This window comes from Trichosurus vulpecula, chromosome 2, assembly GCF_011100635.1.
Source record: "Trichosurus vulpecula isolate mTriVul1 chromosome 2, mTriVul1.pri, whole genome shotgun sequence".
Lineage (NCBI taxonomy): Eukaryota > Metazoa > Chordata > Mammalia > Diprotodontia > Phalangeridae > Trichosurus > Trichosurus vulpecula.
This window is the reverse complement of record NC_050574.1, coordinates 420,812,821-420,839,376: the sequence shown is the minus strand read 5'-3', so window position 1 is coordinate 420,839,376 and position 26,556 is coordinate 420,812,821. Positions and strand designations below refer to the sequence as shown.

Sequence of the window (26,556 nt, the reverse complement as noted above, 5' to 3'; positions counted from 1 at the left end):
TGATAGGCACAAACTTTCTGATTTTTTTCTTTGCCTTAGCTATCAAGGAGTAACATTACTTTGGCACCTCCAAGCAATGACCAAATAGACCTTTCTAGACCCTTGAAGATGTGGAAGCTCTTACCTTGCTCATGGTTATTCTTATGAGAGAGAAAGTGGGAGGCTATGTCCTTTGCCTTACTTTGTAAGCTTTAAAGGAGTCCTGGTCAATAACCTGTCATTTCTCTTCCTACTGAGTGGGTCAGGAACATGGATTAGGAGGAATGTATTTGCATTTTGCTTATCACCAAATCAGGAAACAGGCACATTGTTCTGCCCAGGGCTAAGAGGGGGAGGGGGGGAAATGGGTCCTGGGCAAGGTCCCAGATACGGAGGGCTTCAGTATTACTGGCATAAACAGACTTAAGTAGTGACTAGGGCTGGGCTACAGTAAAGGAGGACAACTAAGAAGTTCAAGGTTCAAGAATAGATATATATATATATATACACAGTACTGATTCTCCCACTTTAACTGGATTAAGAATTAAAATAGTTGACATTTTACATAATGCTTTAGAATGGCAAAATGCTTCATAGTTGAATTTCACAAAATATTATAAAATAAATATAAATAAATTATTATTAACTCTCTTTTACAGATTATGAAACCAAGGCTCAGAGAGAGTTGCTCATAGTCACACAACTAGCAATAAATCAGTCAATGAGCATTGAACTACATATCACATGCTAGTCATTGGACCAGGCACAGGGAATACAACAACAAAAATGAAACAGTGCTTGCTCTCAAGGTGCTTATAGTCTATTGAGGAAAGTGTACATATAAGTATAAGTTTATATGAAATGAATACAAAATAGTTTGGCTGGGGAAGGGAAGGAAAGGACCAACAGCTGGGGGCTCAGCGAAAGCTTCATGTACCAGGAGGCACTTGAGATGAGTTTTAAAGGAATCCAGAGAATATGAGACAAAAGTGAAGAAGAAATGAATTACAGGCAAAAGCAGAGATGGGAAATGGCTCGTTGTACGTGAGAAACAACAAAAAGACCAGTTTGACTAGATCAGGAGTGGGGAACCTGCAGCCTCAAGGCCACATGTGGCCCTCTAGGTCCTCAAGTGTGGCCCTTTGATTGAATCCAAACTTCACAGAACAAATCCCCTTAATAAAAGGATTTGTTCTATAAAACTTGGACTCAGTCAAAAGGCCGCACCCAAGGACCTAGAAGGCCACATGTGGCCTCAAGGCCGTAGGTTTTCCACCCCTGTTCTAGATCATAGGCTGTGTGGGGAAAAAAAAAAGTGATATCTAGAAAGGTAGAATGGAGCCACTTTACACGACAAACAGAGGAGTAGGTATTTGATTCTAGAAGTAATAGGGAGCCAATGGAATTTATTGAGCAAGAGAGTGATGTCATCAGACATTGTGCTTTAGGAAGATTACTTCAGCAATTGTGTAGAAGATGGATTGGTGAGGGAAGAGTTTGACTATTTTGAAAACTATTGTAATAGTCCAAGTGTGAAGTGACGAGAGCCATAGTTAGGGTGGTGGCCGTATGAGTGAAGGGAAGGAGTAGATGCAGGAGATGATACAGAAGTAGAATTAAGATGTGGGGTGAAGGAGAATAAGGAGTAGAGAGTGATTCTGAGGTTGAGAACCTAGCTGACTAGAAAGTTAGTGGTATCGTCAATAGCAGGAAGGAAATTCAGATGACTAATAAGTTTAAGGAAAAAAAATATTGTGAGTTGCCTACAGTATATCCAACTCAAAATGTCTGGTAGAGAGTTGGCGATGTACAACATGAGAGTCAGGAGGCAGACTGAGGGCTACATGTATCGATCTGAGACACACCTGGTCCACAATCACACAGCTAGTGAGTCTCTGAGGATGGATTTGCATTCAGGTCTCCCTGACTCCAGCTCCAGCATCGATCCCTTGTACTACCCAGCTGAATGAGATCCTTACAATCAATGAGTGGTAATTTGTGGCCTGGATAAAACTTCATGATTTTTCATAAAAGGAATTGAGATTGCTTGGGAGTTGGGGGGAATTGCTTATGTTGCCCATAACAACAACAACTAACTTTCATACAGCACTTATTATGTGCCAAGCACTGTGCTAAGCATTTTACAATTAATATCTCATTGGGTCTTTACAATAATCCCAGGAGGTGGGTGCTATTATTATCTCCAATTTACAGATGAGGAAACTGAAACAAGGAAGTGAAATTCCTTGACCAGGGCTGCACAGCTAATAAATGTCTAAGGTCATATTTGAACCCAGGTCTTCTTGATTCCCATCCAGCACCCTCTATCCACCATCTAGCTGCCCCATAAGTCCAGTTTTGATCTACTCTAAGGGAAAGAAAATGAGCCAGTTAATGGTGAATCTGGATCTTGTATGTTCTGAAATTATCAAATTAATCATGCATATAAAGTGCCTGAAAACCTCAAAATTTTATATAAATATTATGTAAAAAATAAAAAAATAGTTAACAGATATAATTAATTACAGATACTATACAGTTATAGCCCTAATGTACAATTAGAATTAGTTTTGGTTTTTATATTCTTTTGAACCCATCTTCCCCCCACTCTCTATTTCTTAGACACTAAGTCACTGGTACATCTAGAACCTCTTTTTTAAAAAATATTTTTTACTAATGAATACCTTTTGTTTTATGAAGTTTCCCCTGTATCCTTCCCCTGCCAACCTCCAGAAGGCAATATCTTATTATGAGGGTTCTTAAACTTGTATTCATCTGTCACAGATCCCTTTGACAGCCTAGTGAAGCCAATACAGTATGGTGAAGTTTTCTCAAAATAATATTTTTAAATTATTGAAGGAAATGCTATATTGCCACTAGAAATTAGTGAAAAAACAAAGATTCAATTTTTCCCATCTAAAGTCATGAGCCATTGTAAACCTATCCATGGACCCCTGAAGGAATATGCTAAAAATCTCTGCTTTATCACAAATAACTTTTTAAAAGAAAAAGAGAAAAAAGTCAGCAAAACTGATCAATACATTAAAAGAATGACAACTTGTTCAATGTTCCTACCCCAATGGAAGGGCATCACCACAAAAGAGTCAGAGGAGGTCTTTTCTTTCATCTCTTCTTTGGGTTTTGGCTTACTTTTTGTGATTTTGCAACCTTCATTTGTAATTGTTTGGTTGTTTTTTTTTTCCATTTACATTGTTGTAATTATCGTGTTTGGTGTTTTCTTGACTCTGATTCATAGTTTGCATCAGTTCACGTAAGTCTTTCCATGCTTCTCAGTATCCATTATGTTTGTCATTTCTCATAGAGTAATACTCTATCACGTTCATACACTACCATTTTTTTAGCTATTCCCCCAGTGATGAACATCTAGTTTATTTCCAGTTCTTTACTATTATAAAATAAAATTGCTACTATAAAATATAAAACTGCTATTCATACTTTAGTATTTTTATCTTATTTTTAAATTATGAAATAAAGTAAGCATTTCCATAACATAGTAGAATAAAAAAGATGATTGCACATGAACCTGCAAATCTATTATGTATGACTCATTATTCTTTTTAAATATATAATAAAGTGATGTAAATTTCTTTTTTCTCTTTTTTCCTTCCCTCTCTCTCCCCCTGCCCTAGAGATGGCTACCATCAGACACACACAAATGTAAAACAATTCCATACATTCTTCTATTTATCAGTTCTTTCTCTAAATGCAGATAGAGTCTTCCTTCATACATCCTTTGTAGTTAATTCGGGTATTCATAATAGTCAAAATGACTTAGTTGCTCTTAAAACAATACTGTTGCCACTTTATACAATGTTCTCTTGTTGGTGGAACTGTGAACTGATTTAATAATTTTGGAGAGCAATCTAGAATTATGCCCAAAGAGTTACTAAACTGTCTATACTTTTGGAGCCAGCAATACCACTACTAGGTCTATTTCCAAAGGTGATTAGGGAAAAAGAAAAGAATCTATATGTTCTAAAATACTTATAGTAGCTCTCTTTGTAGTGATGAAGAACTGAAAATTGAGGGGATGCCCATCAATTGGGTAATGGTTGAGCAAGTTGTGGTATATGATTGTGATGGAATACTGTTGCACCATCAGAAATTATAAATTCAGGGGTAGAGCCAAGATGGCGAAGTAAAAACATGACTACACATGTATAATCTATATCAAATTGCTTGCCTTCTCAATGAGGGTGGGTGGGGAGGAAGGAAGGGAGAGAATGTGGAACTCAAAGTTTTAAAAACAAATGTTAAAATTGTGGTTACATGCAACTGGGAAATAAGATATGCAGGCAATGGTGTATACAAATCTATCTTTCCCTACAGGAAAATAGAAGGGAAGGGGATGAGATAAGGGGTAGGGGTGGGGTGATAGAAGGGAGGGCAGATTGGAAGAAGGGGTAATCAGAATGCACGTTGTCTTGGTGGGGAGGGGAGAGATGGGGAGAAAACTTGGAACTCAAAATCTCATGGAAGTGAATGTTGAAAACTAATTATTAGTTTTATTATTATTAAATTAAATAATTAAATTAATTAATTAATAAAAATAGGGAAGAAAAAAAGAAATAATGAACTCGATTCTTGAAAAACATGGATAGACTTTCATAAAATAATGAAGAATGAAATGAGCACAGCCAAGAGAACATTGTATACAGTAAGTACAATATTGTTTTAAGAACTACTTTAGTGTTTATGGGTACTTTCTTCTTATCATAGACCCCCTGAGGTATGTACCTAACAATGGAATCTCTGTATTAAAGGGTTTATACATTTTAGTGAATTCCAGTTTTCTATTAGAAGTGACAGCAACATGGACCACTTGATGAGAAAGTGCTAAGCCCCCTCTCCCTACTACTCTCAAACCCTAGAAATCAAAAGACAGACTCCTCATATGATGTTTATTCCATAAATCTTGCTGAATGACTAACAAGCCATCTTCCTTCTAACCTCCGGAAATCCAGCCCGGAGGACTTTCTATCACAAACTACTATTAGATAAGAAACTCAGGCCAATGACCTTGTAATGGCAAGCAAAGTGGGACTTTTTACTTTTTAATGTTTTTTTTTCTTTTGGAGTGCTTCTCATCACTAAGGCAATCAAGTGCCTTTGACTGAGTCTTGAATGGAGAGTCTTTGATTCAATCAAGAGTCCTTGATTGGAAACAGTATATATATTCTGAGGTTAGCATTTTGCTTTGGAGCTCACTCATTTGGAGACTGTTCCTGTGATTTGGCCAGATGAGACTCTGGGTAGCCTTTAGGGAGCCCCCCAGCTTCGAAAACCCAGATGTTGGTGCTTCTTTCTCTGGAAACTATGTATGTATTGCTATGGTCAGACAGTTAGAAGCCTGTCTTTGATTTGTGTTATTTCCTCTATTTGTAACTTCTGTTTGTATTTGCTCTGAAGTTCATGGTGCTGACTTTTTCCCCTGAACTAAGTGAATGATATACGTATGTTTAATTAAAGTATTGTTAAAGTTGCTTTCCTTTAGAAAAGCAGATCAAAGAGGGCTAGTAGCCCTCCTGTGGCTGGTGTTATTGGTTTTACACCTCCACAGTAGCTGAAAGTAACATTGTCATTACACCTATGAATTGCCCTCCAAAGTGGCAACAGGAAAATTAGTTAGCCCTCCACATCAGCACCTCTGTATGACAGACATATCAAATTTGCCTACCAAATATCCAGGGCTATTTATTTCCAAAGGTCTATGAAATACAAGATACTCAAGAGCCTGGGAGGCAAATAGAGGGAGTGAGCATGCTACATAGATGAATTGTATTTTCTCTGAAGAGTTTGAGGAAATATAGTCACATGACATATAATACAAAGATATTTTACTGATGGCTGAATTAGGGAACTTATGTCAATGCATAAACAAATCCAACTCTGCAGGATGGGACAATCTAACAGAGGTAGTGGAATGTTTGAAGAGGAAATATTCTGCTAGTTAAATACACTAAAACCTTTCTGTAATGCAACCCACCTAAAATGCAACTTAATACATGTTAGGTCTATCATAGACTCTGTCTAAGGGGATTTTTCCCAGCTAGGGGCTCAGTGGTTAGATCTCTGTGCCTCGAGTCAGGAAGATCTGAGTTCAAATCTACCCTCAGACACATACTAATGGGCTGTGACCCTGAACAAGTCACTTAGCCTCTGTCTGCCTCCCAGCATTGCTGTAAAGATCAAATGGGATAATAATTGTAAAGTGCTTTTCACAGTACCCAGCAAAAAATAGGTGCTTTATAAATGCTTATTCTCCTTCTTTCCTTTCCACTGGAATTACCCCCCAAAGACCTTCTTACCTACATCTGGATTCCTAAAGATGGTGTCACATGTGACTCCAGGATTGACTTTAAAAGCAAATAACCATCCTTCAAGAAAGAAAGAAAAGGCAAAGCTACAGGTAGCTCATGTCTAGGGATAACCTGTTGCAGAATAGTCCTAAGACCAAAAAGGATTCCTCCCAGCAGCTCTCCCACCCTCCTTGCCTGAAAAATCCTGTGACTGTTCAACAATTAAAAATCCATACATGCCTAAGAGGAGTAACTCTTTTTTTTTTTTGGAGGGGGGAAGGCAGGGCAATTGGGGTTAAGTGACTTGCCCAAGGTCACACAGCTAGTAATTAGGAGTAACTCTTTAAATTATTAGCTGTCATTTACATATTTCAAAAGAGGCTGCCAGCTGAGAGTAGGCTTTAATGGAGAAAAGGTAAAAAGCACAAAAGGGCCATGTGGGGACTGGTCATTATTGTAATCAGGAGAGAAAGAAGATGCTGCAAGTGGACCAAAGAACACCGAAAGGGGAAGTGAAGGTCACTGTAATACAACATCTACCTCCTTCAGAATTTTGCCATCTCTTCTTACTGTCTCATTACTAAAAGACAATAGAAAATGCAAATAAAACAAGGGAAAGGAAAGAGGAGAAAATAAGCATTTATATAGCGCTCATTGTATGCCGGGCAGTGTGCTAAGCACTTTACAAATATTATTTCATTTGATCCTCACAAGCAATCCTGGGAGGTAGGTACTATCATTATCCCCATTTTACAGATGGGGAAACTGAGGCAAACTGAAGCAAACTGAAGTGACTTGCCCAGGGTCGCACAACTAATTGAAGTATCTGAGGGCAAATTTGAACACGGGTCTTCCTGATTCCAAGCCTAAGTGCTTCATCCACTGTGCCACCTAAAACAAAATTGCCAAAAAAAATCAATTCAAAAACATGATTTTGAGTGAGATGGTATCGTCATTCAAACCCCCTCAACTTATAACTGAGAAGAATAAGGATACTGTGGGATCCCACTGAAAGCAGCATGAGGAGAGCAGGGAGGGTTGGAGCCAAGGTGGATAGTGCCTGGGGTTCACAGGAGGAAGCAGACCACATGGTAGTTTCCTATTTAAATTAATTACTCTTGGTAAGTAGGTGGTAACCTCAGTTTTTCTAGCTTTTGAAGGGGTGAAAGTAATGGCAGTGCCCTTTAAATTCAACCCCTTGAAGCAAAGCCTTGATTGTCTCACCCTAGCTATGGTTTTAGCTCTGACTTCAGAGGTCTTTTCCACTAAATTACACTTGTCTTTCAGACCATCCAATGAAGAAAATACACTGGTGAAAAAGAAGATCTGAGTTCAAATCCAACCTCAGATAATCACTAATTGAGTGACCCTGGGCAAGTCACTTAACCTGTGTGCCCCAGATTCCTTTTTTTTTTGTAGATAGGGATAATAATAGCACCTACCTCTCAGGGTTGTTGTAAGGATCAAATAAGATAACTGTAAAGTGCTTTGCAAACCTTAAAGCATTCTATAAATAAACACTATCATTATTTTTACAAAAAAAGCCGTCACAAGCATTCTTAATGGTTTCCCTCCCTAAATGCATCCCATTATTGGATGCTATCAGGTACTAGAGAGAAAAAGCGACAATTGTCCTTGGCATGATAATGATATAATTCCTACATTGCACTAAAGATCTAGATACGGAAGTGTGTGTGTAATGTGGTGCAGCTGGACAACAAATTGGTGCCAGAATTGAATAAATGGAAAAAGGGTTATTGTTACATATTTTGAATCCTCTCTTATATTCTGCTATGCACATGACATGCTTTCTCCCCACTTTCTTACTTTGTATTTAAGTTTCAATATTTAAGCTTATATGTTTTTGTTTCGGTGTTTGAGTCTAAAATAAAATTTAAAAAAAAGAAGAGTGACTGGGCAGCATTGAGGAAACTCCTCACCGCACCAGAGCATGTGACACAAAGAAGGATGCAGACTTTTGGGGGGAGGGTCCCAGGGGCCACAAGTGGTCAAAGACCAATTTCCTGTAATGACCTATACACAAGAAATGATCCAAGGATCATCATTTGTGAAAGATAAAACTGGAAAAGTCAGCAGCAGTGAGAAAGGACAACAGACCAGCAGCCCTAGTATTGAATTGGTACCCAGGAACCAGTAAATAGAGCAAGTCTGCCAGCTTGGTGGCAGAGTATATTCTGCAGAAATCCATAGGAGACCAAGTGCAAGAAGGGGATAGAAGGAACAGATGTGAATGGACTCTGATGTGAGAAGCACCCACACAGGTGAGATCACAGAGGCACTAGAAGCAGGAAAATACGATAGTGACAACAATCCTAACTTTTCAGCCCAGCCTCCTGTTACTTTGTTACCCAAATTAACTCTCTGCTTATCACCTTATTGAAGCAGCTAGGTGGTACAATGGATAAGAGGACTAGACTAGGAGTCAGGGAGCCCTGAGTTCAAATTCAACCTCAGATATGCAATAGCTGTGTGACCCTGGACAAGTTTGTCTCAGTTGTACAATGGAGATGTTTCTATGAGCATAAAATCAGATAGTATATGCATAGTGCTTTGCAAATCTTAAAGAATTATATAAATGCTAGCTATTATTATTAGAGAACCAACTACTTTGGAGGTCTGTTTTCTTATATAAAAGGCAAAACCCAATTCACCTCCTGTCATAATCAGAGTGGGCCTGGGCAAAATTGGGATGTCCTTGAAGTTCCTGTTCAGCACCTTTACTTCCCTTTTTCAAGACTTTTCCTTCTTTTCGAAGCACTGTCCTCTCCTGCTCCATTTTCCTCCTCCCCAAACCTCAAGGGGTTTGATTTTGGGTTTTCCTTGTTGAGGAAAAAAAAGCAGAAGATGGTGATCCACTTAACAGCTGAGGATGAATGTTTTAATTTCCAAGGTTCTTAAACCTGGGGTCTGTCACCTTGTTTTAAAAAATATATATCTTTTGCTAACTGATTTCAATGTAATTGGTTTCTTTTGTAATCCTATATATTTTATGCTAATAAAAATTTTCTGAGAAGGGCTTTATAAAGACCTCACCAGTCTGTCAAACGGGTCCATGATAGACACAACAATATGAAAACCCCTGCTTTAACTCCTTGTACTTCCCGGGAATATCTGCATTTTAAGCAGAGCCCTGGCAGGGAAAGGAATTCCAAGGAATGATTCAGAACCAGTTTTTCTTATTTCAGAGTCAATGTTTTTCCTCTGTACTGTGCCATGTGGCTGGTTGTCTTTCATAAGGATTGTCCTCTTTCCCTTTCCCCTCCCCACCAAAACCAAACAAATATAAAAAAAAAAAACCCTCTCCAAACAAATCAAATAACAAACCACGCACACGCACAGAAAGTCAGCATTTAAAAAAACACCCACCAATTTGTAGAAGTTAACAATCTAACAAAAATAACTGGGAAAATAAGGACACACTGAAAATATCTTTCAGAAGCTGTTAGAAGGTATATGTTTGAGGAAGAAAAAAACCAGCAGAACAAAACAGAAAAGAGAATGCAAATCCCAAACATAGTTATTGCTAGACTCTTTCTTCAGACCAATGCAAACATCAGCTGACCTCTCTCTTGAGTCAGAATTTGAACCCTATCAAGTTCCTGTGTAAAGGACAGTTCATTGCCACCAACTTCTGCTACATACCGTTTCTGATTGCTCCATTTTATTGGGATCCATTCCAATCGGAATAATCTCAGAACCGTTGAAAGAAAAGAAGCAGCGATCACCTTTGTCGTGCCCCAGCTGGCTTCCTCATATTTCTTTGGCTGGGAGGCCTGAAATGACCACATTACTCAGTCGCCCCAAGTGAATATTGTTCTGCAGGACTTTACACAATCATACAGGAAACCACACTCAACACTTGGCCAACGCTTGCTGATTTGATTGAACGCAATGAAAATAGAGGTAAAAGCATTTTATAAAGATTCCAGTTTAGAGAGGTAACAGGACTGTTTGGGGAGCCAGGAGAAAGACTCTGAATAAAGTTCAACAGCCCTGACTTTGCTTATGTAGCACTTCTATGAAAAGAACAGTAGAATATCTAGGCAAAAGCTCCCTTTCTGGCATTGACAGCTCCCATACAAGTCAGGAAACAGTTAGGTAAGACCAAAGAGCTCAGAGAACAAGTAATAAGTGTTAACTCAAGATTTGGACAGATAAAGTAGAGGAGACACATAAGCAGAGATGAAGGTATTTGCCGTTATCTAGTCCAGTCATTTTCAGTCATGTTCCACTCTTCATAACCCCATTTGTGGTTTTCTTGGCAAAGATACTGGAACTGTTTGCTATTTCCTTCTCCAGCTCATTTTACAGATGAAGAAACTGTGGCAAATAGGGTTACGTGACCTGCCCAGGGTCACACAGCCAGTAAGTGTCTGAGGTCATATTTGAACTCAGGAAGATGAACCTTCTGGACTCCAGGCCCAGCGCTCCATCCAAGTATCCATAGTCTATGCTACTTATCTGCTCATATAATGAATATGTTTCTGTCACTGGGAGCACTGAGTCATAACAACTGGGGACACCCCTTTCTGCAGTTTATGTTATATACCAATATTATGGGATGATTTGGTGATTGCCCCATGAGTGGCAGGGGCAACATGTAACCATACCTTTGTTATCATGGAATCATGCCATTGTTACATTTGCTTTGCTCATCTTATAACTTCTTTTCGAGTTTGTTTGCTGACGAGACCGGCAATTTCATCAGAGTAGGAACTTCCCCTGCCAAGCACCGTCTCTGTAACTTAGTTACAGATTGTAAGTTAATTACAGACTAACTCCCTTAGTCTTAGGGAGTGGTCTGAGGCTCTGAATGACTTGCTCAGAATCACACAGCCAGTATCTGTCAGGGATGGGTCTTGAACCCAGGTTGTTGTGGGCTGGGAGTCAGTTCTCTCACCACTATGACATCATGCCACCTATGGTTTTCTTAGAATCTAATGTTTTGGTGACTTAAGTAAAAACACGCAAACTGACATGCCCCATAACACCTTTTGAGCACAGGGAGGAACAGACAGGAAAAGAAGTCATTCATTTTGTATATGTTGCAATACTATTTTAAGTGGTTAGTTACTTAACCCTTTTCATCCCAACAAGTGTAGAGTGTAGTTTCAGAACTACATTCTGAGGCAAAAGGGTCCAAATGTCACTGTTGAATCAACTCTGGATTCCAATCAATACTTGGGATAATTCAAGTAGAATCCACAAAAATTATCAAGTGCTAAGCTGTGCTTGGTGCTACAGGAGAAAGAAAATTTAGAAAAGGCAAAGGTGCTGCTTAACATCTAGAAGGCAGATAGGACATATATGTACACATAATATATGCATATATTATATATACAAATGTATACACATACATGTATTTATATTTATTTATATAGACTACATGTATTTATTTATGTTTATTTATGTAGCACATATTTATATAGCATACACACACACATATATATATTATATATATGTCATATCTACCTTCTAGATGGTAAGCAGCAACTTTGTCTTTTCTAATATATATGGCATGTAATATTTTTGTATATATGTAATATTTTACCCTATATATGTAATTTGTATGCATGCAATTTTTATAAATCTGTATTTACAAAATATTACATCATACATGTTTGGAGTCAGCGGTCTTGAGGTGGAATCCTGGATCACTGCTTACTACCCATGTGACTTTGGGCAAGTCACATAACTTCAGTGTCCTTGGTTATAAAACAAGGGATTTGGACTAACTGATCTCTAAGGTGCCTCATAGGTCTAAGCAAAGTCAGGTCTTTGACTGAGAGGGGAGTAGGCCAGGGAGGTGGAGTCATTACTGTTTAGACAGTGTCAGTAAGGATCTCATAAATGAAATGACATTTGAAGTAGTGTCTTAAGAGTATGGCAGCTAAGAATTGGAAATGGAGGTGACACCTATCAATTGGGGAATGGCTGAACAAGTTGCGATATATAAATGTAATGGAATAGTATTGTGCTAAAAGAAATGACGAGCAAGCCAACTTTGGGAAAACCAGGAAAGACTTGGATGGGCTGACGCAAAATGAAATGTACTGGGTGCAAAGTAACAGCAATATTGGAAGATCTGTGAGTGACTTAGCTATTCTCAGCAATACAACGATCCAAGAAAACTCTGAAAGACTTAGATGAAAAATACTGTCCATCCCCAGAGAAAGAATTGTTGGTGTCTGAATGCAGATTGAAGCTTAGTTTTTCTTTTTTTTTTAATTTTATTTTTCTTGAGGTTTTTTAAAATCTGTTTTCTTTCACAACATGACTATTAGGGATGATGTTTTGCATGACTACACATGTATAATCTATATCGAATTGCTTGCCTTCTCTTTGATGGGGGGAGGGAGGGAGGAAGGGAGAGAATTTGGAACTTAAAGTTTTAAAAACATACATTAAAAATTGTTTTTACATGTAACTGAGGGAAAATAAAATACTAAATTTAAAAAACAGGGTAGGGCAGCTAGGTGGCACAGTGTATGTGGCAGTGGGTCTGGAGTTGGGAAGGCTCTTCTTCCTGAGTTTAAATTCGGCCTCAGACACTCGCTAGCTGTGTGACCCTGGACAAGTCACTTAACACTGGTTGCCTCAGTTTCCTTATCTGTAAAATGAGCTGGAGAAGGAAATGGCCAACCCCTCCGGTATCTTTACCAAGAAAAAGCACCAAATGGAGTCATGAAGAATTGGACTGAAATGACTGAATAACAATAACATAGGTTACAGTCTGCTTGGCTGGAGGGCGTTCTCTTATGGGGAGTCCTCTAGTTGATCAGATCGCAAACCTATGCACATTCCTGACTCAGTTCCATAAAGTAGGTAGGATTTCTGGACAACAATGAAGTTAAATGACATCGCCTACAGGATTTTGCCCTGGAAGGAGACCTGGAGGGCATCTAGCCCAGCCCACTTATTTTACAAATAAGGAGCCCGCAACCGTAGTACCCCTGTGTGAGACTCCTGGAGCATCATCTGGGAGACACGGGAAATCAGTTGCTTTCCTTTCCCAGTTCACATCTTTGCTGCCGCGGAGGCTCAGTGATGGGCGTGGGAGAACCCGGAGCCTCCGCCCACATCTGGTCGCAGCCCAGCTCACAATGTGCTCCGTATACAGTTTAAGGTCCCCAAAGACGCGCCTGGATTCCCTCCTTCCCCAGAGGCCGGGAGAGGTCCCAGGGGCGCAAGAAAGGTAGCGCAGGGCGTGGCATCGCGACGTGGAGCCTGTGTGGGTTCCAGGTGGCACAGGGGTGGAGTCGCAGCTTGGAGCCTTTGTTGGGCCCCTTAAATCGAAAGTAGAGGTATGAGGAAGAGGAATTACCGGAATAAAGTGCAAAGCATAGAAACACGCAGTCTCCCTGCTCATGAGCCCTTGGGCGAAACCGAGGGGCCCCTTGAAAGATGCCAGCTTTCCATCTTCCTTTTTCTAATTGCTAGGACCCCACCCCTTTGTTGTTTGGGATGCCTCTGGCACGCGCATCCTAAGTGCTGAGTCACAGTGAGCCAGTGAATCAGGGTTCCCCCGCTATATAGCCGCGAGAGCAGCTCCAGTTCTCTAGCTGTAAGATTTTCTTAGGTGTGCTGGGAAACTCTGCAGCACCCTCTGACACCGATCCTCCAGACACATTTCTGCAGCAACCCCCTCCCCAGGCCATTCGTCTCAGAGGGCCAACGTAAGTACAGAGTCGCTGCCTAGCCAACGGGGCAAAAAAAATCACTGAACTTCCCGACAGGCTTTGCCTGGCTTGAGGTGCTCCATGGCCAAAAGGAATATGTTATCACTTCCCCCATTCATTTGAGAAACCTCAGTAAAGAGTAGTTAGTGTATGTACACAAATTTGTGGGGCAGGGTGGGAGTTAGAATTTGCCTTGGGAATGGGGAGGTAATGTCTGTAAACACTGTGTAGTTCCCTGAGCTTACAGAATTTTGAATTGGAATGTAGCCCAGAGATAATCTAGGTGTGTTGTCTACTTGTCTTTAGTTACCTTTCAGGCTTCCCACCCTGGGAAGGCAAGTTCAGGTTTTCTTAGATTTCCTTACATGACTACATTCTATTTATATTCCTCCGCTGTACTAGCGTTTAGGTTTTCTTCACCTCTAGGAAGGAAATGAGTAGGATAGGACCATCCAAGTTCCTTCCCATGTCTAACCTTGTTTGGTTCTGACAGTTTTGGTTGTTTTAAAAGTGAATAGATATGCCCTCCTTGGTGACTTTGTCTCCCCTTTCTTCTTTTCCCCCCTCTCCCCCTAGCAAAAAGAAGAAGAGGAAGAAAGCTTGAAGTAAGAATTCTCTCTTCAGATTTAACAATGGGAAAGTCCAAGAAAGTCACCCTCACTGTTCTCAGCCAGGAGCAGGCCGAGGGTGTGGGTGCTCGAGTTCGGAGAAGCATTGGCCGGCCTGAGGTACGCTGGGTGATGCTGATGGCTGCTTATCCCTGGGCTCTTGGAGAGGGATTGATGTGACAATGAAGGGAAGGTGGGGATACTTGCTGTGTCCCTGTGGGCTGGGTGATTTGGGGCAAAGTCGAGCTTAGAGAGGGCCGATATGCATGTCAAAGAGGTTTATAATAATGTTTAGGAATGAAGTTTGGGACTTGGGGGGAAAGAACCATATCTAGACAGAAAAGCATGGGAGAGAGTCTGTGCTAAGAAATATATCAGTAAGTCACTCAGTAAACATTTATTAAGCACACCTACTACATTGTACTAAGCACTTGGGATTCAAAGAAAAGCAAAAGGCAGTCCCAGTTGTCAAGGAACCCATATTCTAATGAGGGAGATAACATTCAAACAACTATGTAGAAACATGCTATATATGGGATAAATGGGAGATAATTAACTGAGGGAAGGCACTAGAATTAAGGGTGGTTGAGAAGGGCTTCCTGTAACTGGCACTTGAAGGAAGCCAGGGGTAGAGATGAAGAGAGAGAGCCTTCCAGGCATAAGGGACAGCCAGGGAAAATGCCAGAGCTGGATAGCTAGATTGTATATGGTTGTAGAGTATTTGGAGGAGAATAAAGTGTAAGAAGACCCTAAAAGTAAGTATGGGCCAGGTGATGGAGGGCTTTAATTGCCTAACAGAGGACAGAAAGATCTGAAAGTAATGAGGCCATTGGAATTTATTGAGTAGTAGGGACATAGTCAGACCTGTGCTTTAGGAAAATCATGTTTTAATTTTTTTTAAATTTTTGCTGATTTTCTTTTTTTCTTTATTTTTCTTTTTTATTAATTTATTTTTAGTTTTCAACATTCACTTCCATAGGATTTTGAATTTTAAATTCCCTTTCCTTCCTCCCCCCTCCCCAAGTGCAATCTGATATAGACTCTACATATACATTCATATTAAACGTATTTTCAAATTAGTGATGTTGTAAAGAAGAGTTAGGACCAGTGGTAGGAACTACAAGATAGAAGAAACAAAACAAAACAATAAAAAAGAGAGGAAATAGTATGTTTCCATCTACATTCATATTCCATAGTTTTTCTCTGCATGTGGACAGCATTTTCCGTTATGAGTCTTTTGAAGTTGTCTTAGATCCTTGCATTGCTAAGAAGAGCCAAGTCTATGAAAATTAGTCATCATACAATGTGACTGTCACTATGTACAATGTTCTCCTGGTTCTGCTCACTTCACTCCGAATCAGTTCATATAAGTCGTTCCAGGTTTTTCTGAAATCGGCCTGCTCATCATTTCTTATAGCACAATAGTATTCCATTACATTCACATACCACACTTGTTTAGTCATTCCCCAATTGATGGGTGTCCCCTCAGTTTTCGATTCTTGGCCACCACAAATAGAGCTGCTATAAATATTTTTGTACATTTTCATGATCTCTTTGGGATACAGCCCTAGAAGTGGTATTGTTGGGTCAAAGGGTATGCACAGTTGTTCTCCAGAATGGTTGGATTAGTGTGCAATTCCACCAACAATGCATTAGTGTTCTAATTTTCCCATAGCTCCTCCAACATTTCTCATTTTCCTCTTTTGTCCTGTTAGCCAATCTGATAGGTGTGATGTGGTACCTCAGAGTTGTTTTGATTGGAATTTCTCTAATTAATAGTGATTTAGAGCACTTTTTCACATGACTATAGATAGCTTTAATTTCTTCACCTGAAAACTGTCTGTTCATTTCCTTTGACGATCTGTCAACTGGAGAATGACTTGTATTCTTATAAATTTGACTCAGTTCTGTGTATATTTTAGAAATGAGGCCTCTATCAGAGAAACTGGTTGTAAAATTGTTTCCCAGTTTTCTTCATCCTTTCTAATCTTAGTTGCATTGGCTTTGTTTGTGCAAAAACTTTTCAATTTAATATAATCAAAATCATCTGTTTTGCATTTCATAATATTCTCTATCTCTTGTTTGGTTATAAATTCTTCCCCTCTCCATAGATCTGACAGGTAAACTATTTCTTGCTCTCCTAGTTTGCTTATAGTATCCGTCTTTATAACTAAATCATGTGCCCATTTTGACTTTATCTTGATTTATGGTGTAAGATGTTGGTCTGTGCTTAGTTTCTGCCATACTCTTTTCTAGTTTTCCCAGAAGTTTTTGTTAAATAATGAGTTCTTATCTCCGAAGCTGGAGTCTTTGGATGTATCAAACAGTAGATCACTATAGTCATTGACGATTGTGTCTTGCATACCTAATCTTTTCCACTGATCCACCATTCTATTTCTTAGTCAGTACCAGGTAGTTTTGATGATTGGTGCTTTATAATATCATTTAAGATCTGGTGTAGCTAGGCCTTGCATTTTTTTCATTAATTCCCTTGATATTCTGGACCTTTTGTTCTTCCAGATGAATTTTGTTATTATTTTTAGAAAAATCACTTTAGCAGCTGAGTGGAGTATGGATTAGAGTGGGGAGACACTGAAGGCAGGGAGAACAGTTAGAAGCTATTTAACAACTCAGTATCAGATAGTTTTGATAATTACTGTCTTATAATATAGTTTAAGATCTCATACTGCTAAACCTCTTTCCTTTACATTTTTTTAGTTCCTTTGATAATCTTGACTTTTGTTCTTCCAAATGAATTTTGTTATTATTTTTTTCTAATTCAGTAAAATAGCTTTTAGGTAATTTAATTGATATAGCTTTGAATATATAAATTCCTTTATGTTAAATGGTAATTTTCATCATATTGGCCCTACCCATCCATGAACAATTAATATTTCTCCAGTTATGTAAATCTGATTTTATTTGTATAGATTTTTTTTATAATTTTGTTTATATATTTCCTGGATTTTTTAAAAACAGGTATACTCCCAGGTATTATATACTATCTAGAGTTATTTTAAATGGGGCATCTTTTACTATCTCTTCTTTCAGATAGTAAATAGTCTAAATGAGAGGTTATCTAGAGTGATGGCCATAGAACTGGAGGGGAGAAGGGAATGTATACCAAAGATCTTAAGAAAGTAGAAACAGCAAGATTTGAAAACAGATTGGGTATATGGGGAGTTCAAATGAAGGAGGGTCAAGGATGTCTCTGAGGTTTTGAGACTGAATGATTGGAAGAATGGTGATAATGGAAAAGTTGGGAAAGGAAGAGTACTTGAAGGAAAAATAATTAATTCTGTGTTGGGTATTTTTGAATTTGAGATGCCTCCTGGACATCTAACTTGAAATGTCCGAAAGGTAATAGGGGATTGGAGTTAAGGTGAGAAACTAAAGTTTCATTTACAGGCCTGGGAATAATTCGCATAGAAATGACAGCTAAGGCCATGGGAGCAAATGAGATCCTCAGCTAAGAAAGTATAGAAAGAAGAGAGAAGAAAGCTTAAGACACAGCCTTGGGGGACCCTCATGGTTAATGGATGTACTCTGGATGAAGAGCTAGCAAAGGAGACTGAGAAGTAGAAGATCAGGAAAGAGCAGTGTTCTACAAATTTAGAGAGAGAGTGAGTTATACAGAAGGCTACGGGGACTAAAAGTGTCAAAGACTGCAGAGAGGTCAAGGAGTATGGAAATTGAGAAAATACCATTTGATTTGGCAATTAAGAGATAATTGGTGACTTTGGAGAGAACAAATTCAATTCGATGATGAGGTGAGAAGCCAGAAAAGTTTAGCTGAGAAGGTGGCTATAGAAATATAAAGGACATAGCATATGGGACATAGGCGGCAGCTAGGTGGACAGAGCACTGGACCTGGAGTCAGGAAGACCTGAGTTCAAATACCTCCTCAGACATTTAGTAGGTATATGACCCTGGGCAAATCATTTAAACCCAATTGCCTCCTTTCTCAAAAAAAAAAAAAAAGAACTGTTGTTGTTCAGTCAGGGGTTTTCTTGGCAAAGTTACTGGAGCGGTTTGCCGTTTCCTCCTCCAGCTCATTCTATACATGAGGAACTGAAGCAAACAGGGGTAAGTTACTTGCCCAGGGTCACATGGCTAGTAAATGTCTGAGGTCAGATTTGAACTGAGGTCTCCCTTACTCTAGGCCCAGTGTGCTATCATCTGTACCACCTATCAGACTCTAATTAACCAGGGCGTATTGACTTTGAGGAAACATTGATATGATATTTTTACTCAGGGTATATTTTGTCAGCAAGAAGACAGAGGTGTGATACTTATTTGGACCTGCATCCAGGCTATGATTCTTTGGTTTTCACTTTCCAGTATCGTGTGATACTGAAGAAAGAACACTGCATTTGGTCTGAGCACATCTAGATTGAAGTTGCCTATTAATTATTATTATAATTATATATGATAATCTATATGAATTATATATGAATTAATATGCCACACACTTGGGTAAATCATTTCAACTCCCTGGACCTCAGTTTTCTCATCTCCAAAATGATTATATTAGACAAGCATTTTCTGCTTGCTTTTACATTCCTTCATCTTCTGGTTATCAATCTTGGGGTCAAATTAATATGAGATATTCAGAGTCCAGGGCACTGGGAGCCCCAGGTGGTGGGGGAGAAGAGACTTAAGCCCCAAATTTTCTTTGTTTGTAACTATTTGCTTCCTTTTCTTGGTCTAAAATTAAATTGTAAGCACCTGCTTCTTCTTTGACATGTCTGTCTCCAGCAGTAGGGGAAATACGGGAAGAAATGAGAGGGAGCCTCTGACTGAGATTGGTTTAAATTGCCCTTACCAAAAGACAGGTCTCTTCTTTTCCAAAACATTGCTTTTGAGGCCTGGTACTCACCAAGTGTGGGAAGCTAAAGACATACACTATTTCAAGATTATTTGTTGAGCACCATGTCAGGCACGGCGGGAGGACACGTAAAAGCACATGACGTGGTCTTTTGAGCTGACTCTATTGCCTCTGACTCTCTAGCTGACTTTCTATGGATTGATTGCAGTAAACTGCAAGGCTATCTTCATTATGGTTATATCAGTGTCCTGAGGAATAGTAGCTCTTGGCCAGATTGTGGGATCTTCCCCAGAGATCAGTCAACCAATTAGCAAGCATTTATTAAATATCTGCTGTGTACTAGGCATTGTGCTAGGCACTGGGCATATAGAACGCAACAATCCCTACATTCAAGCTGACATTGGTCATATCTGTCTATACTTATGTTTGACAGTCAAAGGATATTTATTTATAATAAATAATATATTATATTATGACTGTAATATATATTATGTATAATTATATAATAATAATAAATAATATAATAAGGTTATAATATTCTAAATAATTTCTATAGCAATATAATTCTCATGTGGTTCAAAAGTTTTAAAAGATGGGAAGTTTAGAACATTGTAAAGGAAGGTATCTAGAGAGTGAGGAAGATGCTAGTGACTTAGAATATGTTCAATTCTGAAGTTTAGCACTAAGGGACTTTTTCTTCCCTAATTAGGTGTCCCTTAACACTTATTAAATGCCTACAATATATTAAGAACCTCTAGTTATTTATTTAAAAAGAAGCCATGGAAATGACACTCTATTGTGGAGAACTCTTGAGTATGGGATAGGGATGGGGAATCCTCTCCCACAGTCACCCCCTCCTTCCTTTCTCACCCAGCCAGGGTACGAACCAGTCAGTTCATGAACAGTCACAGAATGTACTCGGCATCTACTGTGGTTGTGCTTCACATGACTACCTTTTGTGGGTTTTGCCTGCTGTCAGTGCATGTGCAGATGTGGTTGACTTCATGGCCAATAGAAAGGATGTGTTGAATTTGTGGCCGGTAGGGGAGGAGTGGATGCATGACCAATAGCTCTTTTCAAAACAGCAAATTTGATCTGAACCTGCGGGCAGTGAGGCAGGAAGTATTTCTAGCCTTTTGTGCTCTATGTATTAAAGATAATAATAATATAATAATAATTCATATGGCACCTACCATGTATCAGAGAATCTGCTAAGCGCTTTACAGATATCTCATTTGATCCTCAACAACTAACAACCCTGTGAGGGGTTGTTATTATCCCCTGTTACTATCTCCATTTTACAATTGAAGGGACTTGCCCCATGTCACACGGCTAGTCTGCGGTCAGCTTTAAACTCGGGTCTTCCTGAATCCAGGCCCAGCCCTCTAGCCCCTGAAATACCCAACTGCCTATAAACTTCTGAGCCTAGTGGTGAGTGTGCTATCTTTGCTCAGATTTAGCTATTTGACACCCTAACAATAGGCAGGGGGCAGTAATTCTTCCTCTACTCTTCTTAGCTCATAGTTCCAAGCAATTTGGAGTATAAGATTGAGTCATTGATAAGATGAGGGATGAGATGTCATTACCTGAAGATAGCAAAGTACCAGAGGTACAGATCTTTTCTCTTTTTCAGTGCTGTGCCTAAGTGGAGTAGGAGACAGTAAGGTATGACTCTTTCTGCTTTACTGTAATTGTGTATTTGGTCTCAGCTGGCCAGGATTAACAAAACCTTCTGAAGGTATCTATAACCACTTACTTTTTTTTTTTTTTAGTTAAAAAATCTGGATCCATTTTTGCTATTGGATGAATTTAAAGTGGCTAAACCAGCAGGATTTCCTGATCACCCACACCGAGGTTTTGAAACAGTGAGTACAATGGTTCTACAGTAGTAGGCGTACATGTCTCAGAACTTGCCTGTTCAGATAAACTATAATTATCGCTTTCATGTAAAAAAATACCTTTTTTTAAAGAGCAAATAATAAGCCAAAAATTAACCAGCAACTTGATGGGTACAGACAAGTATTTGTGGTATTCAGGAATACTAAATCAATTTGAAGTAAATAATATTCCATTGAAGATATTTACCATGTGTCGGGCATACCTTTGAATTGGTATAACCGGAAACATTCATGTTTTCATATTTAATTTAAAATATGAACGGCTTTCTTCAAAACAAAACAACAAAAATAACTTACTAGAATGAAATCTATCAACTAAAGGAATAAAATGAGATGTTAAAATGTGAGTAAAATCACTTTACATGGGAGCACTTAAATGATTATTTGTATTTATTATATTTCAGAGAATATTTTAAAGTAAAAAAAATTAACATCTAATACGGCCTTCAGTTTCTCAGAAAGGATATGTGGGAGGTAGGCACAGTAGAATGAAGTGACAAAATAGTGACAAAATGCTTATCCATATGAATTTTTTAATCTAGATATAGGATTTGGACATTTTGCTCAACAAAGAATTTCCAAATAAAGTTAGATAATGAGGCAAAAATGATTGGTGGATATGGCAGGGCGAAGAGATCTTTAAATACTACTTCCTTTTCATAATGTCTAGACTCTAGTTTCTATGACCTTATTTTGTGTGTCTTTTGCTTCTTAGAATCTTTGTAATGGTAAGGGTTTGCCTTCCTCACTCAGAGGGATGTAAATGAATCAATGTTGCTTCAAATGATGAGAAGCACATTCATATATAGCTCTAGTAATAAGACCTTATTAGGATGTTTGTGTATTTCTGTTGTTTGTTAGCATTTCATGTGTGGAATCCAAGAGGGAATAATCATAAGCACCTCTCTGAAGCTTGACTTTGACTCCTCACTTGAGAGAATAACCTTTCTCTAGGCATGTGTTATATACTTGGCCAATACTGTAGATGAGACCTCACTCAGGCTGGTTTGGTAATTTAGGTTTGAGATTTGAATAAAATGAGATACTGAGGGGGGCGGAGCCAAGATGGCGGCTGGTAAGCAGGAACTAGAGTGAGCTCCGTACCTGAGTTCCTCCAAAAACCTATAAAAAATGGCTCTGAACCAATTCTAGAATGGCAGAACCCACAGAACAGCAGAGGGAAGCAGGGCTCCAGCCCAGGACAGCCTGGATGGTCTCTGGGTGAAGTCTATTCCACACGGAGCTGGGAGCTGGGAACGGAGTGGAGCAGAGCCCAGCCTGAGCGGCGTGGACCATCCAGACCAGAAGCCGGGCAGAGGGGGCCCTAGCGCCCTGAATATGTGAGCTGCGGCAGTTACCAGACCCCTTGACCCACAAACACCAAAGACTGCAGAGAAGGTTAGTGGGAAAAGCTGCAGGAGTGGAAGGAGTTCGCGGTTTGGCTTCCAGCCCCGGGGGCAGCGGAGGTGGGGCAGCTACAGCTGTTGTTACTTCCGGCTCCAGGCCCACCTGGTGGGAGGAATTAAGTGGCGGATCAGAGCAGGAGTGCAACAGCCTGCTGAAGATCTAAGCCCAGTCTGGACTGGGGGTTCTTGGGGAAGGAGTAGTGCAGGTCTGACAGAGCTGGCACCTCCCCCCCAAACGTGGAACATAGAACTCCTTAGTCTACAAGCAGTCATACCCCACTGAAAAACTCAAGGGTCAAGTTAGTTGGTTGGGAATATGGCCAGGCAGCGAAAACGCGCCCAGATTCAGTCTCAGACTTTGCATTCTTTCTTTGGTGACAAAGAAGACCAAAACATACAGCCTAAAGAAGACAACAAAGTCATAGAGCCTACAACAAAAGCCTCCAAGAAAAACATGAACTGGCCCCAGGCCATAGAAGAACTCAAAAAGAATTTGGAAAAGCAAGTTAGAGAAGTAGAGGAAAAATTGGGAAGAGAAATGAGAAGGATGCGAGAAAACCATGAAAACAAGTCAACGAATTGCTAAAGGAGACCCAAAAAAATACTGAAAAATACACTGAAGAAAACAACACCTTAAAAAACAGACTAATTCAAATGGCAAAAGAGCTCCAAAAAGCCAATGAGGAGAAGAATGCCTTGAAAGGCAGAATTAGCCAAATGGAAAAGGAGGTCCAAAAGACCACTGAAGAAAATACTACTTTAAAAATTAGATTGGAGCAAGTGGAAGCTAGTGACTTTATGAGAAATTAAGATATTATAAAACAGAACCAAAGGAATGAAAAAATGGAAGACAATGTGAAATATCTCATTGGGAAAACCACTGACCTGGCAAATAGATCCAGGAGAGATAATTTAAAAATTATTGGACTACCTGAAAGCCATGATCAAAAAAAGAGCCTAGATACCATCTTTCAAGAAATTATCAAGGAGAACTGCCCTGATATTCTAGAGCCACAGGGCAAAATAGAAATTGAAAGAATCCATCGATCGCCTCCTCAAATAGATCCCAAAAAGAAATCTCCTAGGAATATTGTCGCCAAATCGCAGAGCTCCCAGATCAAGGAGAAAATCCTGCAAGCAGCCAGAAAGAAACAATTTGAATATTGTGGAAACCCAATCAGAATAACCCAAGATCTGGCAGCTTCTACATTAAGAGATCGAAGGGCTTGGAATGCAATATTCCGGAGGTCAATGGAGCTAGGATTAAAACCTAGAATCACCTACCCAGCAAAACTGAGTATCATGTTCCAAGGCAAAATATGGATTTTCAATAAAATAGAGGACTTTCAAGCTTTCTCAGTGAAAAGACCAGAACTGAATAGAAAATTTGACTTTCAAACACAAGAATCAAGAGAAGCATGAAAAGGTAATCAAGAAACGGAAATTGCAAGGGACTTACTAAAGTTGAACTGTTTTGTTTACATTCCTACATGGAAAGATGATGTGTATGATTCATGAGACCTCAGTATTAGGGTAGTTGAAGGGAATATGCATATATATATATATATATATATATGTTTATGTATATATATATAAGTGAATGTGTATGTATGTATATATCTACGTGTATATGTATGTATGTGTATGTATGTGTGTATATATATGTGTGTTTTCATATATGTATATATATATATATATATGCATATATACATGTATGTAAAAGAGAGAGAGCAGACACAGGGTGAGTTGAAGATGAAGGGAAGATATCTAAAAGAAATAAAATGAAATTAAGGGATGAGAGAGCAACATACTGAGAGAGGGAGATAGGGAGAGATAGAATGGGGTGGATTATCTCGCATAAAGGTGGCAAGAGGAAGCAGTTCTGTGGGAGGAGGGGAGAGGGCAGGTGAGGGGGGAATGAGTGAACCTTGCTCTCATCAGATTTGGCCTGAGGAGAGAATACCATACATACTCAGTTGGGTATCTTACCCCACAGGAAAGAAGAGGGAGGAAGATAAAAAAAAATAAAAGGGGGGGATGATGGAGGGGAGGGAAGATGGGGGTGGAGGTAATCAAAACAAACACTTTGGAAAGGGGACAGGGTCAAGGGAGAAAATTCAATAAAGCGGGATGGGTTGGGAAGGAGCAAAATGTAGTTAGCCTTTCACAACATGAGTATTGTGGAAGGGTTATACATAATGATACATGTGTGGCCTAGATTGAATTGCTCGACTTCTTAGGGAGGGTGGGTGGGAAGGGAAGAGGGGAGAGAATTTGGAGCTCAAAGTTTTAAAATCAGATGTTCAAAAACAAAAAAAAGTTTTTGCATGCAACTAAAAAATAAGATACACAGGCAATGGGGCGTAGAAATTTATCTTGCCCTACAAGAAAGGAAGGGAAAAGGGGATGAGAGGGGAGGGGGTGATAGAGGGGAGGGCTGACTGGGGAACAGGGCAACCAGAATATAAGCCATCTTGGAGTTGGGGGGAGGGTAGAAATGGGGAGAAAATTTGTAATTCAAACTGTTGTGAAAATCAATGCTGAAAACCAAATATGCTAAATAAATAAATTTAAATTTAAAAAAAAATGAGATACTGACAGTTAACAAGAGGAAGCTATAGCACAGAAAAGATGCAGCAGTAGTTCAGGTAGACACAGCCCTCCCCATGTCCATATAGAAATGCTTCTGGTTGAAAAGGTATGGTGACTCACGTGGCACTATGACATCTGCCAAGTCTGAAGGGCACCTGGGTCTTGGGCCACCTAGTGCAGCACACTGAAGAGGAAAGGATTGGCTGAAACAATGGGAGGAACAACGTTTTAGCTTCTTTTAGTCCACCGTAAGCTTCCAGGTACCATCTGCCTTCTTTATTATCCGTACACAACTGTTGTAAGGGAATTTGGTAATGAAATTTCATCACTAAAGAGGAAATACCTTTCGCCTCTACCCTATGACCTGATATTAATATATAATAATATTATGTTACATTATATATATTATATACACATTGTAATTCAAATTATATGTAGTAATATATATTATATATTATATTATATAATGATAATAATTATTAATTATGCCAGATGGCTTGGGCAACTGCAAGGTTCCTATTTGTCTCTGCCCACAGTAACCAAATAGAAGCTGTAGAAAAGGCCCTTACAGGTACCAACTTCTAAGAGTTCATAATGTCCTGTCTCACAATACATTCACCCTTATTGGCCACCACAACTGGGACTCAAGCAGGGTGACTTCAGCTAAGGCCTACTGTGATGCCCCTCGCCTCAGGGGAACCTCAGTCTTGGCCTAAGGGAAATTCCTTCTCAGACTCTTACCGAGTTTAGGTACTGATCCTTGGATGGCTCAGAACTTCCAAATGGGTTGGGGGCTTTATGGCTTGCTTTAAGTTTGGATAGCTCTAACCTCCCTGACCCAATCTGCAATGCGAATCTACTAGGACACCTCTAGGCTGATGTTCAAGTGCTTCTTTATCTGTGCCCTGTTTCAGGAGCCTCACCTTGAGCTCCCTATGGGACAGGAAGCGATCATCCTCCACCCACTTGATAGGGTGGCTGGTGCCTGGCCTCCCTCTGTCCCTACTTCTTCTCACTGACAGTTGTAATTGCCTAGATGGTCTCTGCTGTTTGAATATCCTTTTGGAATTTTACCAGTTTATCTCTCTATACCTATATGGTGCCCCATTTAGGTGGAGGACCCCATCCAAAGTGACTCATTAAATTGTTCTTTAAGCTTCTCCTGCAACCCTGCCCCCCACCCCAATTCCTTCTTGGTGAAAGCCCACCCACCCTCCCAACCCCA

The 26,556-nt window shown here is 39.5% G+C and overlaps 1 protein-coding gene across 3 annotated transcripts in view; it reads left to right on the top strand.

Moving 5' to 3' along the window:
- Positions 1-10,023: 10,023 nt before the first annotated feature.
- The window catches only part of PIR (pirin), a 121,960-nt gene continuing 105,427 nt past the window's right edge, over positions 10,024-26,556 (top strand). The window contains exons 1-3 of one of the 3 annotated variants that reach the window (XM_036745563.1): positions 10,024-10,223; positions 14,576-14,727; positions 21,208-21,300. In XM_036745563.1, the coding sequence (XP_036601458.1) occupies positions 14,632-14,727; positions 21,208-21,300 (189 nt within the window). In that variant the 5' untranslated portion in view covers positions 10,024-10,223; positions 14,576-14,631. Of the gene's footprint in view, positions 10,224-13,636; positions 13,997-14,575; positions 14,728-21,207; positions 21,301-26,556 lie in introns of those variants that run through there. The other 2 variants (XM_036745562.1, XM_036745564.1) reach the window with 2 other exon arrangements.